Here is a 20,007-nt window from a genome sequence, read left to right as displayed (position 1 = left end):
TTTATTGCTATTAGATCCAGTATATTCCCATAATGAGTGGGGTTCCTAACTACACAGGGTATCTTATCACACCCACCACTAACAAAACTGTAATTTTCCCAATTAATTGTTGGATAATTAAAAGTGTCCACCAATGATTACACTGTGATTGGGGAACTTATACACAGTTGAACAGAGGTTTCTCTAAAGTTTTTGTTTACATCAGGAGAGGAGTCTGGTGGATGACAGAAAGCTCCAATTATCATCTAATGCCCACCCCTGATGTAGGGTTGCTCAAACAATCTCACATGCAGCTTCAATTTCTGTCTCGGTGGATTTGAGTTTCTTGTATACTGGGACAAATACAAAACTTCAATTTCCCATTATCCTATTATTTCGGTATACACTTAAATTTTCCCCATGCACATTTATTCACATTGATATACAATGAAATACAGAGGTTATGTATTCTTTGGCAGAACTGTTAACCACGAATACTGATTTGCTATGAAATAAGTTATGTATTCAAAACACTTGCACTGGTAACTTAGGAAAATATAATTTTTTAAGTGTTCAAATATTCTCAAAAATAACCTGTTTCTCACATAATTATACAACGAAATTAAAGGATGATTATATTGAACGAGGGTAGACCTACTGTTCTCAAAAATTGTAGAAGAGCACAAAGAAGTTTAAGCCTATAATTGAAGATAACAATAAGAGTTTATCACGGCACACATGAATGTTCGAAGCTTCACAATTTATCACAATACAAACTGGCATTGATACGATCAATGAAAGATTATACAGATGTGACATGAACAGGGAAATATGTGAATCTATAATTTCAAGTTTGTAGTGACTCGCCGATCATTCAAAGCGCCGCCGCGCAATTACACGCGTCCTCTATGTGTGGCGCTGTCTGCCAGCCATGCAGCAGCTGCGCCACCTAAGCGGCCAGCCGAGCAGCGGCCGCTAGACTGGGACTCAGTGCTCATTCGAATGCTAACGTGTACACATGTCTTGCTTGTCAACTTACTCTGTGACTTATATGTGTTGTTTCGTTCAGAAATATTTGTTTTAAACTTGACGTTACAACAATTGGTGACGAGGTAGTGGATTTTTTCTTTTCACCATTGACCCACAGGGTTCCATGGCTACTGTCGAGCAACTATTGCAAAATCTTCTTAAACAGCAAACGCTTCTAACAGCGGCGATTCGCGATTTTGTTGCGGCACCCCCCTGCGGGTCCGAGGATTAGAATAGGCCCGAGGTATTCCTGCCTGTCGTAAGAGGCGACTAAAAGGAGTCCCTCCTCCTCGAGGGGGTAGTTAGCGCCTGCGTCCGGAGACGGACGGTTCCACGACCTATATTTGCGGTCATTTTGGTTTTTCAGTTCTTCTCGTTTTTTCCTTCCATTGGTTGGTTCCTTACTTTGTTCTTCTCCATCTCACTGTCTTCCTTACTCTTTCCCTTGCCTTCTTCTCCTTGCCTTCTTCTCCTTGCCTTCTTCTCCTTGCTCTTCTTTTTCCTCTTCTTCCTTCCTCCCTGTGCGCGCCTGAAGGTAGACCCACGCGTTCGCACGTGTAGCCGGTGGCAGGGTAACGCGTAATTCCCCGCCCTGGGTAAACAAGTAAGGCACACACGTACCCGCTGGTAAAGGCCAGGCCCAGGGAGGGGTGATTGCGTGAGCTGATACCTTCTGACCATGCCGATTGGTCCCTCCGTCTGTTTCTCGGGAGGTGTGACCTGAGGTGTAAACATTCACCTAAGGCAGGAGTGCCCTCTGAGAGGGTCCCCACAAGAGAGGAGCGCGCCATCGGAGACGCTGGCAATCATGGGAGGGTTCCTCCGCAATGGATTTCTCTTCTTCTTCTCTCTCGACTACTGCCCATAAACGGAAACTTGACCAGCCACCAGTGCCAAAAGTACTGCCGCCTGCCCCACAGTTCCTCGTAGTTTCTCGATCTGAGGACGGCAAGGATTTTTCCTTTGTCAACCCTTTCGTTATCCAGAAGGGCGTAGATGCCATAGCCGGATCTGTCAAGTCGTGTACCAGGTTGCATAATGGTACCTTGTTGCTAGAAACAGAGAGCGCCTTTCAGGCACAAAAACTGCTTCGGGCCTCACTCCTGTACACGTTCCCTGTCCGGGTGGAGGCTCACCTCACTTTGAATTCATCTTGTGGTGTGGTATATACTCGATCACTCGACGGATTGACTGACGAGGAGATTCAGTCTTTCCTCGCTGAGCAGGGCGTGACGGCTGTCCATAGGGTCATGAAAAAGGTCAACAATGACCTTGTACTGACCCGGACACTTTTCTTGACCTTTGATAGTGTTCAGCTGCCGTCGCGTATCAAAGCGGGCTACGAGGTTATTTCTGTTCGCCCCTATGTCCCGACAGCTACGCGCTGCTACCAGTGTCAGCGTTTTAATCACACTTGCCAGTCTTGTGGCAGGGATGCCCATGAGGGTGACTGTCCACCTCCGTCTCCTCGTTGTGTGAACTGTCAGGGTGACCATGCAGCGTCCTCCCGCGACTGTCCCATCTACAAGGAAGAACGCTGTATCCAAGAAATTCGGGTCAAAGAGAAAGTGTCCACCTCGGCTGCTCGCAAGCTATTTGCTAGTAGGAAGCCCACGCTGCTCCCAGCGGGAAAATACAGCACTGTCCTCGCCTCTCCTTGGACTACCAGGGAGGTGGCGACGCACACATGCGATCTGACCTTCAGCACCATGGTCGTCCGTTCGGCCAGTGCTATGATCGCGCGGTCGACGTCTCCTCTTCCTCCCGTCACCCCTCAGACACAAGCACCTTTATCAGCTTCTGCCAAGACGAAGACCCAGAAGTCAGATGCACAGGCCTTCAAGAAGTAACCGTCCCGTGCAGACATCCTACGTACCTCGAACTCCCAGCCGTTGACCACTACTTCCACTAAACGACCTTCCAAGAAGGCTCATAGGAAGCACAGTTCTCCTTCTCCGCCACGGCGCATTTCTTCTCCTGCGCCACCCAGTGGTTGCCGCCCCAGGCCGTCATCCGTTTCGCCTGGCCGCACCGCTGGTAGCTGAACATCTGGCCGTCCACCAGCGGAGGAAGCTCCTCCTCCTGGCCATCTTAACGAGATGGTCGATGAACCTATAGAACCAATGGACGATGACTGTCCGCCTACTGATAGCGGCGGCAGTGCTCGCTCGGAGCCAGGCCCTCAGCGGCCTTCGAGGTGACCCCTTCTTTCATCTTCCTTTTCTTCTCACGATGGCACTTATTCACTGGAATAATCGCAGCATTCGCTCCAACCGAGAGGACTTGAAGTTGCTGCTCCTCTTGCACCGTCCGCTCGTCGTAGCCCCCCAGGAAACGAAGCTACGCCCATGCGATCACATTGCCTTGGCACACTACACCTCTGTGCGTTTTGACCTACCCCCTGTGGTAGGTATTCCGGCTCATGGAGGGGTTCTGTTGCTGGTCCGGGATGATATTTACTACGATCTCATCACATTACACACCGGCCCGCAGGCAGTTGCCGTCCGAATTACTCTCCCCACTTTTACATTTTCCATTTGTACCGTTTACACTCCATCGTCGTCTGCCGTTACCAGGGCAGACATGATGCAAATTATTGCTCAGCTACCTGCACCATTTTTGTTAACTGGAGACTTCAATGCCCATCATCTCCTTTGGGGCTCTCCAGCATCCTGCCCGAGGGTCTCCCTGTTAGCAGACGTTTTCAACCAGCTCAATCTTGTCTCCCTCAATACTGGCACCCCTACTTTTCTTTCGGACACATCTCACACCTATTCCCATTTAGACCTCTCTATATGTACTACCCAACTTGCACACCGGTTTGAGTGGTATGCTCTTTCTGACACATATTCGAGCGACCACTTCCCGTGTGTCATCCATCTCCTGCATCATACCCCCTCTCCGTGCTCAACTAGTTGGAACATCTCCAAAGCAGACTGAGGGCTCTTCTCTTCCAGGGTGACCTTTCAGGATCAAATCTTCACAAGCTGCGATAGTCAGGTCGCACACCTCACGGAAGTCATTCTCACTGCTGCTGAATATTCCATCTCTCACGCTACTTCTTCTCCACGTCGCGTACCGGTCCCCTGGTGGACCGCAGCATGTAGAGACGCTTTATGTGCTTGTCGACGTGCTTTACGCACCTTTAAACGCCACCCTACAGTGGCGAATTGTATCACTTATAAACGATTACGTGCGCAGTGCCATTGTATTATTAAAGAAAGCAAGAAAGCCAGCTGGGCTGCTTTCACAAGCACCTTCAACAGTTTTACTCCTTCTTCTATTGTCTGGGGTAGCCTGCGCCGGCTATCTGGCACTAAGGTCCACTCACCAGTTTCTGGCTTGACGGTCGCGAATGACGTCCTTGTGGCCCCTGAGGATGTCTCCAATGCCTTCGGCCACTTTTTCGCAGAGGTTTCAAGCTCTGCTCATTACCACCCTGCCTTCCTCCCCCGAAAACAGGCAGAGGAGGCTAGGCCACCTAACTTCCGTTCCTCGAATCGTGAAAGTTATAATGCCCCTTTCACCATGCGGGAACTCGAAAATGCACTTGCCCGGTCACGGTCCTCCGCTCCAGGGCCTGATTCTATTCATATTCAGATACTGAAGAACCTTTCTCCTGTGGGTAAAGGTTTCCTTCTTCGTACTTATAATCGCATCTGGATTGAGGGACATGTTCCCGCATGCTGGCGCGAGTCTATTGTTGTGCCGATTCCTAAGCCGGGGAAGGACAAGCACTTGCCTTCCAGTTATCGACCCATCTCGCTTACCAGCTGTGTCTGTAAGGTGATGGAGTGAATGGTTAACTCTCCTTTGGTTTGGCTGCTCGAATCTCAACGACTACTTACCAATGTACAATGTGGATTTCGTAGGCGCCGCTCTGCTGTTGACCATCTGGTTACCTTGTCGACCTTCATTATGAAAAACTTCTTGTGGAAGCGCCCGACCGCGGCTCTGTTCTTTGATTTGGAGAAGGCTTACGACACCTGTTGGAAGGCGGGCATTCTCCGCACCATGCATACATGGGGCCTTCGCGGTCGCCTCCCTCTTTTTATTCGTTCCTTTTTAATGGATCGACAGTTCAGGGTACGTATGGGTTCTGTCCTGTCAGACACCTTTCGCCAGGAGAATGGGGTGCCACAGGGCTCAGTTTTGAGCGTCGCTCTCTTCGCCATAGCGATCAATCCAATAATGGATTGCCTCCCAGCCGATGTATCAAGCTCCCTTTTCGTGGACGATTTTACCATCTATTGCAGCGCGCAGCGTACATGTTTCCTGGAGCGCTGTCTTCAGCGTTCTCTTGACCATCTTTACTCCTGGAGTGTCGCCAATGGCTTCCGTTTTTCTGCCGAGAAGACGGTCTGTATTAACTTCTGGCTCTACAGAGAGTTTCTCCCACCGTCCTTACGACTCGGTCCCGTTGCTCTCCCATTCGTGGAGACAACAAAATTTTTAGGTCTTACATTTGACAGGAAACTTAGCTGGTCTCCACATGTGTCTTATTTGGCTGCCCGTTGTACCTGTTCTCTAAATGTCCTCCGTGTTCTCAGTGGTATGTCGTGGGGAGTGGATCGAACCGTCCTACTTCGCCTATATCGGTCGATCGTCCGCTCAAAGCTGGATTATGGGAGCTTCGTATACTCCTCTGCACGGCCGTCCATCTTATGCCGCCTCAACTCCATACAACATCGGGGCTTACATCTTGCGATCGGAGCGTTTTATACTAGTCCCATCGAGAGTCTTCATGCTGAAGCCGGTGAATTGCCACTGACCTACCAGCGCGATATACTGCTTTGTCGGTATGCCTGTCGGCTACTGTCAATGCCCGACCACCCGTCTTATCGTTCCTTTTTTGACGACTCTCTCGATCGTCAATACGGGTTGTATGTCTCTGCCCTGCTACCCACTGGAGTTCGCTTTCGTCGCCTCCTTCAACACCTTGATTTTTCACTCCCTGCAACCTTTAGAGTGGGCGAGAGCCACACGCCACCTTGGCTCCAGGCTCAGGTTCGCGTTCGCCTTGACCTCAGCTCACTCCCGAAGGAGGTTACCCCCAGTTCGGTATACCACTCCCGTTTTGTCGAACTTTGTTCGAAGTTCATTAATATGACCTTCATTTATACAGATGGCTCTAAGACCAATGACGGTGTCGGGTGTTCTTTTATTGTCGGGGCACAAAGTTTCAAATATCGGCTCCATGGCCATTGTTCGGTCTTCACAGCTGAGCTCTTTGCCCTCTACCAGGCTGTTCTTTATATCTGCCGCCACCGACATTCTGCTTATGTCATCTGCTCCGATTCCTTGAGCCTCATCCAGAGCCTCAGTGATCCGTATCCGGTTCACCCTTTTGTGCACCGGATCCAACGCTCTCTTCAGCAGCTGGTGGACGACGGTTCTCTGGTTAGCTTTATGTGGGTTCCTGGCCATGTCGGTATTCCTGGGAACGAAGCTGCAGATGCCGCGGCCAAGGCTGTGGTCCTCCAGTGTCCCTTCACCAGATTGTAGCAGGGTCATTTGTCGGCACATTTTATCGCTGTGGCATGGCGATTGGGCTGCACTTACGGACAACAAGCTTCGGACGTTGAAACCTCTTCCCGCGGCTTGGACGTCCTCCTCACGCCCTTCTCGGCGGTAGTTTTGGCCCAGTCACGGATTGGACACTGCCGGTTCAGCCATCGCCATCTGCTGACGGCTGCGCCGGCCCCGTTCTGCCCATGTGGGCAATTGCTGACGGTCCGCCACATTTTAGCGTCCTGTCCGGATTTTACTACACTGTGTCTCGATCTTGGCCTGCCATGTACTCTCGATGCGATTTTAGCGGATGACCCAGGAGCAGCTGCTCGCGTTCTTCGTTTTATCAACTTGACAAACCTGTCTAAGGACATTTGATTATGCTGTTTTTTTAATCGTATGCCTGTCAATCTTTTATCGTGTTTTCCCTTTAGTTGCTGTTTTAAACTTGTGCCTCGCGGTGCATTCCTAACGTAGTCTGGTCGCTAAAAAAAAAAAAAAAAAAAAAAAAAAAATCGTTGCGGCGTCAAATGCGGGGCGTTTCTCGTCGTTGGCTATTCCTCCTTTTCCTCCTTACGACGAGACGGCGGAAGACTGGTCTGATTATGAAAAACGTCTTGACAGCACTTCTTGGCATTTCATGTCACCGACGAACAACCATGTAAGTCTCTGTTCCTTTCCTGGACTTCACCTCAAATGTATCGGTTGTTTTCGCAATTGGCTCCTTTGAAGGATCCTGGGTCTTTGTCCTTTGCTGAAATGTGCTCACTTCTGTCTGTCTATTTTCAAAAGCAAACACATGTGGTAGCCTCTCGTGTTGCCTTTTATCGTTGTCAAAAACAGCCACATCAATCCTATCGCGCTTGGGCTGCTGAACTTCATGGCCTCAGTCGAAAGTGTCAATTTGTTACTGACGTTCACAAAGAATCCTATGCCGATTCCATGGTACGGGATGCTATTATCCGGTTGGCGCCCGACAAAGAAGTTCGGCAACGTGCCCTTCAGTTGGCGAATCCGACTCTGGATGAAGTTCTCTCCATTGCGCAGTCTTTTGAAATTTCTCGCACCGCTGGGGGGCAAATAGAGGCGTGGGGTGACGTTTGGGAAATACAACCTCTGTGCGCTGTTGACGACGCGTGCGGCGCGTCCCTGCCGGCCGACGTGGCCGCAGTGCGCTCCCACGCGCAGCCTCGGCCTAGCCGTTAACAACCCGCTAAGAAACTGCAGCAAAACCCCCGGCAACTTCCTTCATGTCCGCGGTGTTTTACGAAACATTCACGCGAGGATTGTCCCCAACGTTGGGCTGTGTGTCACAATTGCAAAAAGAAAGGTCATGTGTCTTCCGTTTGCAAATCCGACCGCATACTTGATGTTCATGAACATGACGCTAATTCTGATTCTGCGTTGTCTGTCAATTGCACTTCTTCCCTTTCAGGGAAGTTATTCCTCACTGTCCAAATCCTTGGTTGAGATGTTCGCATGCAAGTGGATACCGGATCTGCTGCCACTACAATTAATTCTCAGATGTACCTTCAGTTGGGTTCTCCACTCCCGTCACCTGTCACTCGGCAATTACGGATGTACAATAAACAGAAGATTTTTCTCTTGGGACAGTTTAATGCTGAGGTATCTTACAAATCCGTTGTTCGCACTGTTCCCATATTTGTGGTCGGCCAGAGCAACGCAGAAAATCTTTTTGGTTTCGGTGCCTTTCGCGTTTTTGGGTTTTCCATAGATGACTCTGTCAATATTGTCTCTGATGCTATTCCTTATGCTCACCTGGATTCCTTGTCGACGACATTTTTGTCCCTTTTTTCTCCTGGGTTAGGCAGTGCAAATGACTTTGAAGCTCATATCACGCTCAAACCTACTGCTTGGCCAAAGTTTTTTCAGGCTCGGCCCATTCCTGTGGCCCTTTGTGATTGGGTAAAACGGGAGTTGGATCGTCTCACTACTTCAGGGGTCTTGCTTCCTGTCACTTCCAGTGAGTGGTCCTCTCCTGTCGCCATCGTTGCTAAGCCAAATGGTGATATTCGTCTCTGTGGCGATTTCCAAGCCACTATAAATGCTCAATGCCTCATCGACACTTACCCTATGCCCCGTCCTGAAGAACTGTTCACTAAACTTGCTGGAGGCCAGTATTTTTCTAAAATTGACCTGTCAGAAGCTTATCATCAACTTCCTCTCGACGCTGCTTCCCGGCAGTTTCTGGTCCTTAACACGCCTTTCGGCCTCTATCAATACCAACACTTGCCATTCGGGGTTGCTAGCGCCCCTGCTCTCTTTCAGCGATTCTTGGAACAATTATTGCTCCCTGTCCCTGGGTGTATCAATTACATGGACAACATTGTTGTCACTGGCTCCACCACTGAAGAACATCTTCAAAATCTCCGCTCACTTTTCGTGTCTTACAGACTGCCGGTCTTAAGTGTAATCTTCAGAAATCACAATTTTTTCAGGCATCTATCATGTACTTGGGGTTTCAACTCTCTCGGGATGGTATTCGTCCGCTTCAGCAAACTCGCTGCGATTGATGCCCTTCCTCGCCCTACATCTGTTAAGGAACTGCAGGCCTTCTTGGGGAAAATAGCATACTATCGCAAGTTTTTACCGTCTGCAGCTTCGGTGGCTCAGCCGTTGCATCACCTGTTGCATAAAAACGTGCCTTTTCACTGGTCCGCATCATGCGAAGCGGCTTTCCAGAAATTGAAGACTCTGCTGAAACAGGCCCCGTGCCTGGCTACTTATCGAGCTGGCCAACATCTTGTTCTTGCCACAGACGCCTCTCAATACGGGGTCGGTGCAGTCCTTGCGTACTGTTTTTCTGACGGTCCGGAACAACCCGTTGCTTATGCCTCCAGAACGCTCACGGATGCCCAACAAAAGTATCCTCAAATTGAGAGAGAAGCTTTGGCCATTATTTATGCTCTTCATAAGTTTGGTGTTTTTCTCTATGGCTCAAAATTTCATCTTGTTACGGATCACAAACCACTTGTTTCCTTGTTTCATCCATCAACGTCACTTCCTGACAAGGCTGCACACCGCCTCCAGCGTTGGGCTCTTTACTTGTCTCGTTTCAATTATGAGATTCATTTCCAGCCAATGGCTCAACATGCAAATGCTGATGCTCTGTCTCGCCTTCCCATGGGTCCTGATCAGGCATTCGATAGGGACGAACTTTTGTGTTTCCACCTGGATGTTGCCGAGCAGCAGGTTGTGGACGGGTTCCCCATCACTGGGGCAGGCTGGCGGCTGCTACGGGTTCTGACCCTACCCTCTCCTGGGTTTTACGCTGTATTCAGAAGGGTTGGCCAGATTGCCTGTCCGCTAAGACTTCTGATCCATTACGGAACTACTGCTCTTTGCGCTACCGCCTCACGGCTAGGGATGGTGATATCCTCCTCTCCACTGACAATGCTTCGCTGCGTGTTGTGGTACCTGTGTCTTTGCGTGCTTTGGTCTTGCGCCTCCTTCACCAAGGGCACTGGGGTGTGTCTCGCACAAAATCTCTGGCGCGCCGTCATGTGTACTGGCCTGGCATCGACTCTGAAATAGCACACATGGTCGCTGCCTGCGGCCCTTGTGCGTCACAGGCCGCTGCCCCGAAGTCATCTTTGTCACCGTGGCCTTCTCCTGAGAAGCCCTGGGAGCGCATTCATGCTGACTTTGCGGGACCCTTTTTAGGTACTTATTGGCTCCTCGTAATTGACGCCTACTCTAACTTTCCTTTCATTGTCCGTTGCATGTCGCCTACCACCGCGGCAACCACCAGTGCTCTCGCCCGCATTTTTTTCTTTGGAAGGCCTCCCCTCTACTTTTGTTACTGATAATGGTCCGCAATTTGCCTCTTCCGAATTTGCGGATTTTTGTGCTCATCACGGCATTATGCATGTCACGGCCCCGCCGTTCCATCCACAATCCAACAGTGAGGCTGAACGAGTGGTCCGCACATTTAAGGCTCAGATGCGGAAACTTCTGACTTCTTCTGCTGCTGATGATGCGCTTCTCCAGTTTCTGGCGTCTTACCGTTTCACCCCCATGGGTGACCATAGCCCGGCTGAGCTCTTACATGGCCGACAGCCCCGCACGCTACTTCATCTTCTGCGGCCTTCCACCTCACAGCCGCGGGTGCCTTCACTTGGCCGGTTCACCGCCAACGACCTCGTCTGGGTACGGGGATATGGCAGGTGGCCAAATTGGAGCCCGGGCCGCATCTTAAGACACCGTGGCAGACGCCTGTATGAAATCCAGACGGACACGGGTGTTGCAGTGTGTCATTCGGACCAGCTTCGGCCTTGTGTACCAGCAACGCCTGTTCCGAATGCCGCTACACCACCTTTGGCTCTACCTGACGCTCGGGATCTTGGCATCTCTCAATACTCACAACGCACCCTCTCACCTTCATCGCGATGCCAGCACAAGAACGGACGCCACCAGGAGACGTGCCCATGCAGGAACCGGATGACCATCCTCTGTCAGAGCAAATCTACTTGCCTCCTCCTCCAACGGACGCCGACACATCGCCCATGTCTCCTGTCGTATCAACAGGACTTGCCGCAACGGGCAGATTGGTGCATGGGGCCCCAGGAGATTCGACCCCTACGTCTCCTGTCATCTCGACCCGTTATCATCGGGGACACTTCCATCCGTGCGGGAAGCCTCCTCCTCAAGACTTTACGGCGAGTCAAACAACGCCCATGGACATTAGCCATCTCCAGGACACCTCCGTCAAGGCCAGTGCAACAATTTCAAAGGGGGGAAAAGTGTTGTGACTCGCCGATCATTCAAAGCGCCGCCGCGCAATTACGTGCGTCCTCTGCGTGCGGCACTGTCTGGCCAGCCATGCAGCAGCTGCGCCACCTAAGCGGCCAGCTGAGCAGCGGCCGCTAGATTGGGACTCAGTGCTCATTCGAATGCTAACGTGTACACATGTCTTACTTGTCAACTTACTCTGTGACTTACATGTGTAGTGTCATTCAGAAATATATGTGTTAAACTTGACGTTACAACAAAATTTGCACATGAATCCTATACATACAGTTTCACACAAAGTAAAATTCTTAAGTTGGCCTTTATGTATAAATAAATGTGTGAATTGTACGGATTTTTTGCTTGGCTGTTTCTGTGCCAACTTCTACATTGGTGTGTTGAAGAACAACACTGTAGCACGAGTTTTTCTTGGTCAAAATTGCTAAAATCTGCAGAACCAACAAAGCATGTCTTCTGCCTGTTGCTGCTAACAACGTCAGTGTGCAGCTGTATAAATCATTAGCCATCCTGGATATGGTTGGATGGCTAATACAAACAAATGGAAGAAAACCACTTACCTTTACCAGACTGATGTGTGGTGCATAGACACACATAACAGAACATAGTACGAAGTGCGTTCAAGAAGTAAAGCAACATATTTCTTTTATGAAAGCAGGTTGGTTTTATTCAGAATTCCAATTCACCATACTATTTCCCACTCTTGGTTACAAAACCCCATTCCTCAACAGACTCTCCGTTCTATGCGATTGCTTTATGCTACCTACCCGGAATGCCTTTATGCTCACATGGTACCACTCTATGGTCGGCGACAGAGCTAACGTCTTCTGCGTATCAGTAACCTTCCCATCATCCATGTACTACTTCCCCTGAAGTGCATCCTTCATTAGGCCAGACAGATGGAAGTCGTAGGGTGTGAAATATGGACAGTACGGTGCATAAGGAAGTGCAATGAAGTTTTATGAGATTCTCTCATGTGTGCAGACTTTTGTGAGACCTTGTGTTTTCATGGAGAAGAAGAAGTTCATTTGCATTTTTGTGGTGACGAATATGCTGAAGCCGTTTCTTCAGTTTCCTGAGGGAGTGTGCAGCCAGCTGGCATGTAGGAAATTGAACAGGTTTCATGATCTTGTTGCAATGATGACAGACACATCTGCCAGATCTTCATAGACATTCTGCAAGTACTTATGAATATCTGCGATGCTCTGCTTTTCTGCCAAAAGAAACTCAGTCATCCCTCTCTGCTTGGACTGCACCCCTGTTAAAGATGCCATTTTGAAGGTGACACACAATGCTACCACCAATTGGAACTTCATGAAACTATACGGGGTGAAGCGAGAGTGCTCCATGATGTCCCACAACAGATTCCATATTTTTCAACCAAAACAGATCAAAAAAAAAAAAGTGTTGCATTACTTATTGAATGCCCCTTATATTAACTAACTTTTGAGCTCTGGCTCTTCTGTGTCAGAAGGTACACATGTTCATACATGCAATCACACAGATACCTAAATGCACACTACCATGACCATGGTGACAGTAATTATTAGAGAGCAGTTTCCTGCGTTGATGGATCTGGGGAGGGGATATGGAAGGACGCGTGAAGCAGAGAGTGTGGATAACGGTATTGTTTAAGACAGGAATGGGAAAGACAAATGACTCAGTGACTGCACAATAAGACAAAAAGAGTTCTAAGGAGGGATGGAGGGAGAGAGAGAGAGAGAGAGAGAGAGAGAGAGAGAGAGAGACAGACCTCATGGGAATGTTTTACAGTTAGGCCACTTTCATCGTTTTCGGTTCATCTTCAAACATCCAAACAGTTAATTGCTGCTTACTTTCTGTCTGGTGTACTGGGGTGTATTTCTCCCTCTTCTCCTGCTGATGTATATTTTGTAGGGTTTGTGGTGGGTCTTATACCAGCACTAGCGGGAAGTTGCATCCATGGCCAGTATAACTGGGCAATATGTTGCTGACCCTAATACACTGCCAGATGAAAGTAGTATTAATTTTATCCTCTCTTCTCAGAGTAGTTGTTTGGTGGTACAGATCCTTCCGTGCCACCTCTCTGTCGATCCAACTGCAATGAAGATTCCTGGAATGCTTCCATAGGTTCTCTCTACTGCGCTACTAGATAAATTGCCGCACTTCTCACAAACGTATATATTTTTCCCAACATTTTCACTATTTCTTTTAACAACAAACAATTGCTATGGTAATACCACTCTCTTGAGTACATTCAAAAACCTCCATACGTGCATACTTTAGGACCTGAGAGAGCAAACAAGAAACAGATAAAAGAACTACTGTGTTTGAATGTTCATTACGCCCTTTTTGGTGTGTTGTTTATTCTATGGCTCTCATATTCAGGCACTTGCTACACCATGGCCCAAATGACTCCCAGACAACCAGTGGTTGCAATACAATTTTTATTGGTCCCCTTTCGCCAGTTGCACCACTACTCCACATTCACTGCATACAAGAAAGGAAAACACACAGTTTCCCTTTCCCACTTCATTTATCCTTATTCAACTTACTCACGAGCATCTCTTGTCGACGGCTTCCCAATGGTGTGTTGGGATGTTTACAAATATCCTGAAACACTACAGCACAAATATATCCAAGTTTTATGACCTATCGCGATATAGTATACAGCTTTTGTGTCTCCAGTTTGTGGTATTCCCAAAGAGGTCTCTATCATGGCCATAATCTTCAATCACATTGCACACTGATTCTTTTTTGGAAGAACATCCAATTTTGGCCAGTCTTCACAAATTTATCACAGAAGCAGGACCACCACAAAATTATGCAACTGTTGTAAACTATCTTTTTGTGAAGGTGATTGACTAAAAAAAAATGAATGATGTGATTCAAGGCTCTGTCCCTCGCCCCCCTCCCTCCCTCCACACCCACACCAGTTAGGCCTTCATGAAAATCGTGATATAATGTAAACTATCATGTGATATTTCCATTTTATGTCAATACTGCTGAACGCTCACTGTAAGCAAACTGCTTGCGTATTTTCTGGGCTGCCAGTGTTTTCACAATAACAAGGGACATATTTTAAAACACTAGAAATGTCACATCTCAACAGTACCATCTAGTTGTCAACTGTATTGTTATGATGTATATAGTTTTCAACTTCTGATTTTAGCAGCTGAAATAACCTTGCGACTCTTAAAATTTCGTTAATTCCCTACCTCATAAGTAGACTGTAACTTCATTTTTAAAAGAAACTATGGTTTTCTTACTCTATTTCACTATGCTCTTTAAATTTTACCTTGAACTTCAGCATATTCATTACCTCAATACCTTTTCTTGAACAGGCTGACCATGCAGAAAATGAAGGGAAGTGGGCAAACGTGCCAGCAGCAGGATCTGTTGTCTCAAGTAAGGAAGCAAAGTCCGCAACCAAGAGTGATGAATCACAGCCTCCAGCAAAGAAAATTAGAAAGGGTGAGTTTTTACATTGTTTCTAGTACTTGCAGCATACAGATTTTAAAACTCGTTAGTGTCATTCTCAGCTGTCTGCTTGTTCACTGTGATTCTTTTGGAATGTTTTTGGGTTAGTTTTCTTTTTAGGGCCACGAGGCAAATACCGAAACAGTACTTCCAATAGCAAATGCTGTTACCTTAATTACAGTGTGCAGTAATCCAGCAGAAAAGATCTGAGAGCTATGCAACAACCCTCCCTAACCACTTAACATTTGGCACTGAAACAACCTAAACAAAACCTAATGCTCTGCCCAGTAATTTGTCAACTTGTTTTTACCTTGCGAGTGATTATTTCCATTCTCTGTAGATATTTTGAAATCAGCCTGTGAAGCAGTTAAAATGTTCATCACAAACTCTGTTGTGTCCCCTCAGCATACAAAACTAGAGTTCTGTTCACCCTTTCTTTCATATTCTCATGTGTTTTGTTTTTGTGTGAATTCTGTGGTTATCATGTGAAAAAACACTATTCTTATGATACCCAAAGTTCTGTAATACAGTATTACTACTTTGGAGCTATGCACTGAATTTTACACGTTACTCGTGGAGCCATGCTACTGACTGTTGATTATTGTGATTACGTACACACTTTTCATTGTTGCTGCAGTTAAATTTAAAAGCAATGAAACATACGGATAATGGCAAGAAATGTGTTGAGTTATTAATGAGCCTGACAGAGCAGCTCAACAGAAAAAGTCCTGTTAATTTGGAGAACAATCTATGTCTGCTCTTGGTGATTACAGAAGGTAAGAAGTCTTCTGTGAGAATTAATGAACCCGTCCATGCCCGGATCCATCAGCTACATATTAGAGGTATGTGAATTTCGAATCCTGCAATTATGTCCAAAGTGAAGATACTGTATGTGTAGACTTCTGATGAGAAATCTGAATAGGTGTATCATACTTGGGATTCAGCTGTTAAAATTCTCAGGAGAAAAGTCATAAGCTGGTGGTGGCATAGCAGCTATCCTGTGTTATGAGTAATTCCAAGATATGATGGAAAATGGGATTATTCACATTGTTAACAGTCTGAGCAGATGAGACAGGCTAACATTTATTGAATGCCACCTGCTGGCATTGTGGGCACATGGCACAGTAAGGAAACTACATAAGCGAAGCAGGGTGAATGGGGAACCATTCTAGTGATATCATAGGCTGCAAATGGGGAAATCCACTGGCAACTGACTTTGACAAAGGGCAGATTGTTACAGCAGGGTGTATACGACCCGGGACAACCGGGAGTTCCGGGAATTTTTTCATCCGGGAGAAAACCGGGAAAAATGCGGGAATTTTTTAGAATTCCGGGAATTTTTCGTTGTTTTAGTTTTCAGCTTAATTTTTGTAATTTTAGCTGGCAAGAACCGATACTCTAACAAAGGATGTTACAGTATCCCACTACTACAGAATAATAATGCAGCATTAAAACTTGAACGAGAGAAAAATCGAAAATAAATTGAAAGGCGCCATATAAAACACACAGTGCACGTACAAGCGTCTGCCAACAGCAAAATGTGCCAAAGGCTTTAGGAAGACTATGCAGTGCTTCATAACAACAAATTGCCTCCGATGAGCGTGACGTCACAACTGTTTACATTAGATTCATTTAAGCAGTTACGAGCGGGCTCATGAACACGCGCAGTTGAGTCGCGTATGAGTAATACCTTCTCCCGCTTCTGGCAACTGAAGTGTGACTGTTGGCTGTGTAAGCAGCAACAATAGCAGCAACCAGCCACATGGGGTACCCGGAAAAATTTTACTGGCGCGCCCAAGCTGCCAGATTCCCGCGTGCGCAGCAGGCCCGGATCTGGGGGACCAGTTCATATTCTTGAGGAAAAAACCTTGTTTCACAGAGCACGTCGGGCCATCGATTATTCATATGATTGTGAAACGCACTGCTGCTGGTTTTTGGACATTTTTGAACACAGTCTAAGTTGATATTTTAATGCGTTCATAGTGTACGTGATGTGTCCACCAGGGGAATCTAGAAATTAATTTTCCTGCAGACAATACGGGACAGCGCTATACGAGCTGAGTGGAGTAAAGCCAAACCGGTGAACATCAACTCCTGCTTGTTTATGTGGTTGATTCGGTTTGCAAGTGTTCAGCGTTGTTATAATTACTAGCGAAATCCATAGATTCAGACTACCAGAGTGGAAATAAACGACTAACAGGAATAACAGGTAAGAAAGATCATGTATTATCTTCTCGGTGTATCCAAGAAAGTGAAATTCTAACAGAAAATTATTGGCCAGATCGATACACTTGACAGGACCAGTTGTAGTCGCCGGCTAACAGCCTTTCTAAGTTCCATTCGGGGAATAGCGCAGAAAACGCATTGTACGAAATCGTAATAGTCGGCCGCTATGGCCGAGTGGTTCTAGGCACTTTAGTCCAGAACCGCACTGCTGCTATGGTCGCAGGTTCGAATCCTGCCTCAGGCATGGATGTGTGTGATGTCCTGAGGTTAGTTAGGTTTAAGTATATCTAAGTCTAGGGGACTGATGACCTCAGATGTTAAGTCCCATAGTGCTTAGAGCCATTTGAACCATTTTTTGAAAACATAATAACGCCTAACCGGAGAATAATCGCTGAATAACTAAACCGGTCATTGTGGCAGGGTTAGTAAAGTTAACCAAAGGATGATTTTTGACAGTGGTTGGAATATTTACAGAATTAGTGATGACAAGATTGTTTGTTAGGATGAGGAAGGAGAAGAAACGGGGACATCACACAAATTATGGAAGAATATGACAATTCTAAATTTATGCAAAAATTTCATTCTACTACTTTTCGGTCATGAGCATGAGAAACAGTAGCGTATGAATGAATTGTGAAACTATTTACTGACGTAAAGCTATTTGATTGTTGTAGGCCAAATAGGTATTTCGTATTGGTACTTCGTGAATTATATTGTCATACTATTATAATGATCATTATTGCCAAAACAGTCACGCTTATTTGGTGTGTGTTACAATTGCTGCAATATTAGAAAGCCCTATTTTTGTTTTATCCAGCACACGGTGACAAAATAGACGTAATCAGATCGAGAAACCACATCAGTCTTTGGTACTATTTGTACTAACAGCTTTTTCAGTATTAGACAACATCATTTCGATTTTTCATGTTGACGAACTTTGATGAGGTAATAGTTCTTTCGCAGAAAGGAAAGCACGCCATGTAAGGCTGTAGCATGGTCAGAGAGAAATATCGCTAGGACCTAAGGATTGAGTAAATGTGTACCGACTTGCCTGTCTCTTGTCTTTACTGGTTTTAGGTACCCTATATTTAATTTTATGTCACTCAGAAGAGCAGTTATAAGCTAATAGGCAATAAACAGTGCTTGTTCTCCTGGTTACAAATAATCCCATCCAGTATTAACTGCGATTTTTTTTTAATTTTTTTTTTTTATTTTTAAAAGGGGCAAGGTGTCAAACCGGCCGACTGGGAGTAGGAGAGGCACTACAGGACATTTTAATTTCCACTGCCCTGAAATAGTTTGATGGCGTCCATTACAAAATATACACGTCTGAGTTCCATGGAGCGAAATACAGTGTTGTGCCGTATAAGAATGTTATTCGAACAGGCGTGGCACTGCACTTCGGCACACTTAAGACCAAATAACATCTCTTACGTTCCCTCGAAGATATATGTTTTCTGTATCACACTCTTCATAAAGATGTGTGCTACAAAATGAACTTCTTTTTGAAAAGCCGTTTTTTTTAAAAAAAAAGTTTTTTTTTACGTTCTCTGATGCGCAGAGCAGTCTGAGTTATAGTGGAAGGGGGATGGGGGTGGGCGTAGTCTTCACGTGACCTGCGTTTACATTTAGTGATTTTTCTGTTTCCTCTTCGTTTACTGCTCTCATGTCAAATGAAAACAAGACGGATTTCTGTGGCTGGGAGCTATCGAGTGAGTGAAAATACATTCACATAATTACGGAAGGCTAAAATATGTTACTAGTTTCAGATTTTATTTTATTTCCACCTTTCTATCAGTCGAGCATTAATCGCCTTGCAGAACAATAAAGTTATTTATTCAGTTTGCTAAAGAAATTTGGCTTTTATTAAGCTTTCCTGCTGAGGCAGTAAATTTATTTGAAACGAAGTGTTTAATTCCACACTATTGGCTAGTTTCAACTGTTCGCTGCATTTCAAATGCACGTTTTCATCTTCTAGCACGTATGGCATTACACCATAATAAAGAACCAAACATAACATAATACAGTACGTGCCGAAAACCACACTGAAAAGCGTGATATCAGATCGAGGCCTACACCATTGGTAATCTGGACATACAAATGTGCGCTTTAAGGTGAACTATGCATTTTAGTATGTTTAAGGCAAACTATGCATTTTAGTATGGTTCACGAAATTCCGACGCTCTTGGAGTATCTTCTGATGTGTTGTTTCTTTTAGGACAAAATGTAAGAAAGATCTTCTAATGTTTTACGCGTACGAATACGGGCTTCCCACGTCACCGTAGCTGCGCAAGTGTGGTAACGCCTCTTATCTGGCGCTCTCTGGCAACTGAAGAAATGAATCTAAACAGGTCGCGGGAAAATATTGCGAATTGTGGTTCGAAAAGCGTTATTTTCAAAGTAAATTTCCTTTAACGCAAGATGATGTGCGAGAATGTGCGATGAATTTCTTAAATCACAAAGCGTTTGCTCTCATTTAAAAATCAACTCTTTGATGACGAGCCATTTAGAAGTATTTCGAGCCCAGAAGATCAGAGATTTACGTCGGTATTAAAAATGTTACTGGCGTATTTGTGTGATGTATCTTAAAGTGTAACATTATATGTGAAAGCTTACCTCTCTTGTAGCTTATTAATCTTCGAGACAAATATTATATGGGAAAGCTTTGCTTTTCTTGTAGCAACACTATATATATTAACTTAAACCATTAACTTTTCCTGTTGGTGGAATTAGAATGTATACTTTTGTAATACAAAAATATGCAGCGTACATGTTGCTGCACATCAAAGATCTTTTCCAAAACGTGTCACCCCCCCTGACTTTCATTTTCTAAACTCTACGCTGCTGTATAAAACCATATCCATTCAAAGGATTGATAAGTTTTACTGTTTCAACGGAAAGTATACTGCCACTTAACACGGAAGAAGTGTTCTTTCACCCGGGAGAAAATGTATTTTTAACCGGGAGATCCGGGAAAAATCCGGGAATTTTTTTTCCTTGTCCATCTATACACTCTGTACAGCCCGACACCTGAGA

At 46.0% G+C, this 20,007-nt stretch overlaps 1 protein-coding gene across 1 annotated transcript in view; it reads left to right on the top strand.

The window, feature by feature from the left end:
* Window positions 1-20,007, top strand: part of LOC126418608 (squamous cell carcinoma antigen recognized by T-cells 3) — an 85,223-nt gene that overhangs the window by 46,349 nt on the left and 18,867 nt on the right. Inside the window, exon 11 of the mRNA XM_050085441.1 lies at window positions 14,610-14,739. Coding sequence (XP_049941398.1) covers window positions 14,610-14,739 — 130 coding nt within the window. The remainder of the gene's footprint in view (window positions 1-14,609; window positions 14,740-20,007) is intronic.

The sequence above is a fragment of the Schistocerca serialis genome, chromosome 9, assembly GCF_023864345.2.
Source record: "Schistocerca serialis cubense isolate TAMUIC-IGC-003099 chromosome 9, iqSchSeri2.2, whole genome shotgun sequence".
NCBI classification, from domain to species: Eukaryota; Metazoa; Arthropoda; class Insecta; order Orthoptera; family Acrididae; genus Schistocerca; species Schistocerca serialis.
The sequence above is the reverse complement of the archived record's forward strand: the minus strand, read 5'-3'. Positions and strand labels throughout refer to the sequence as shown.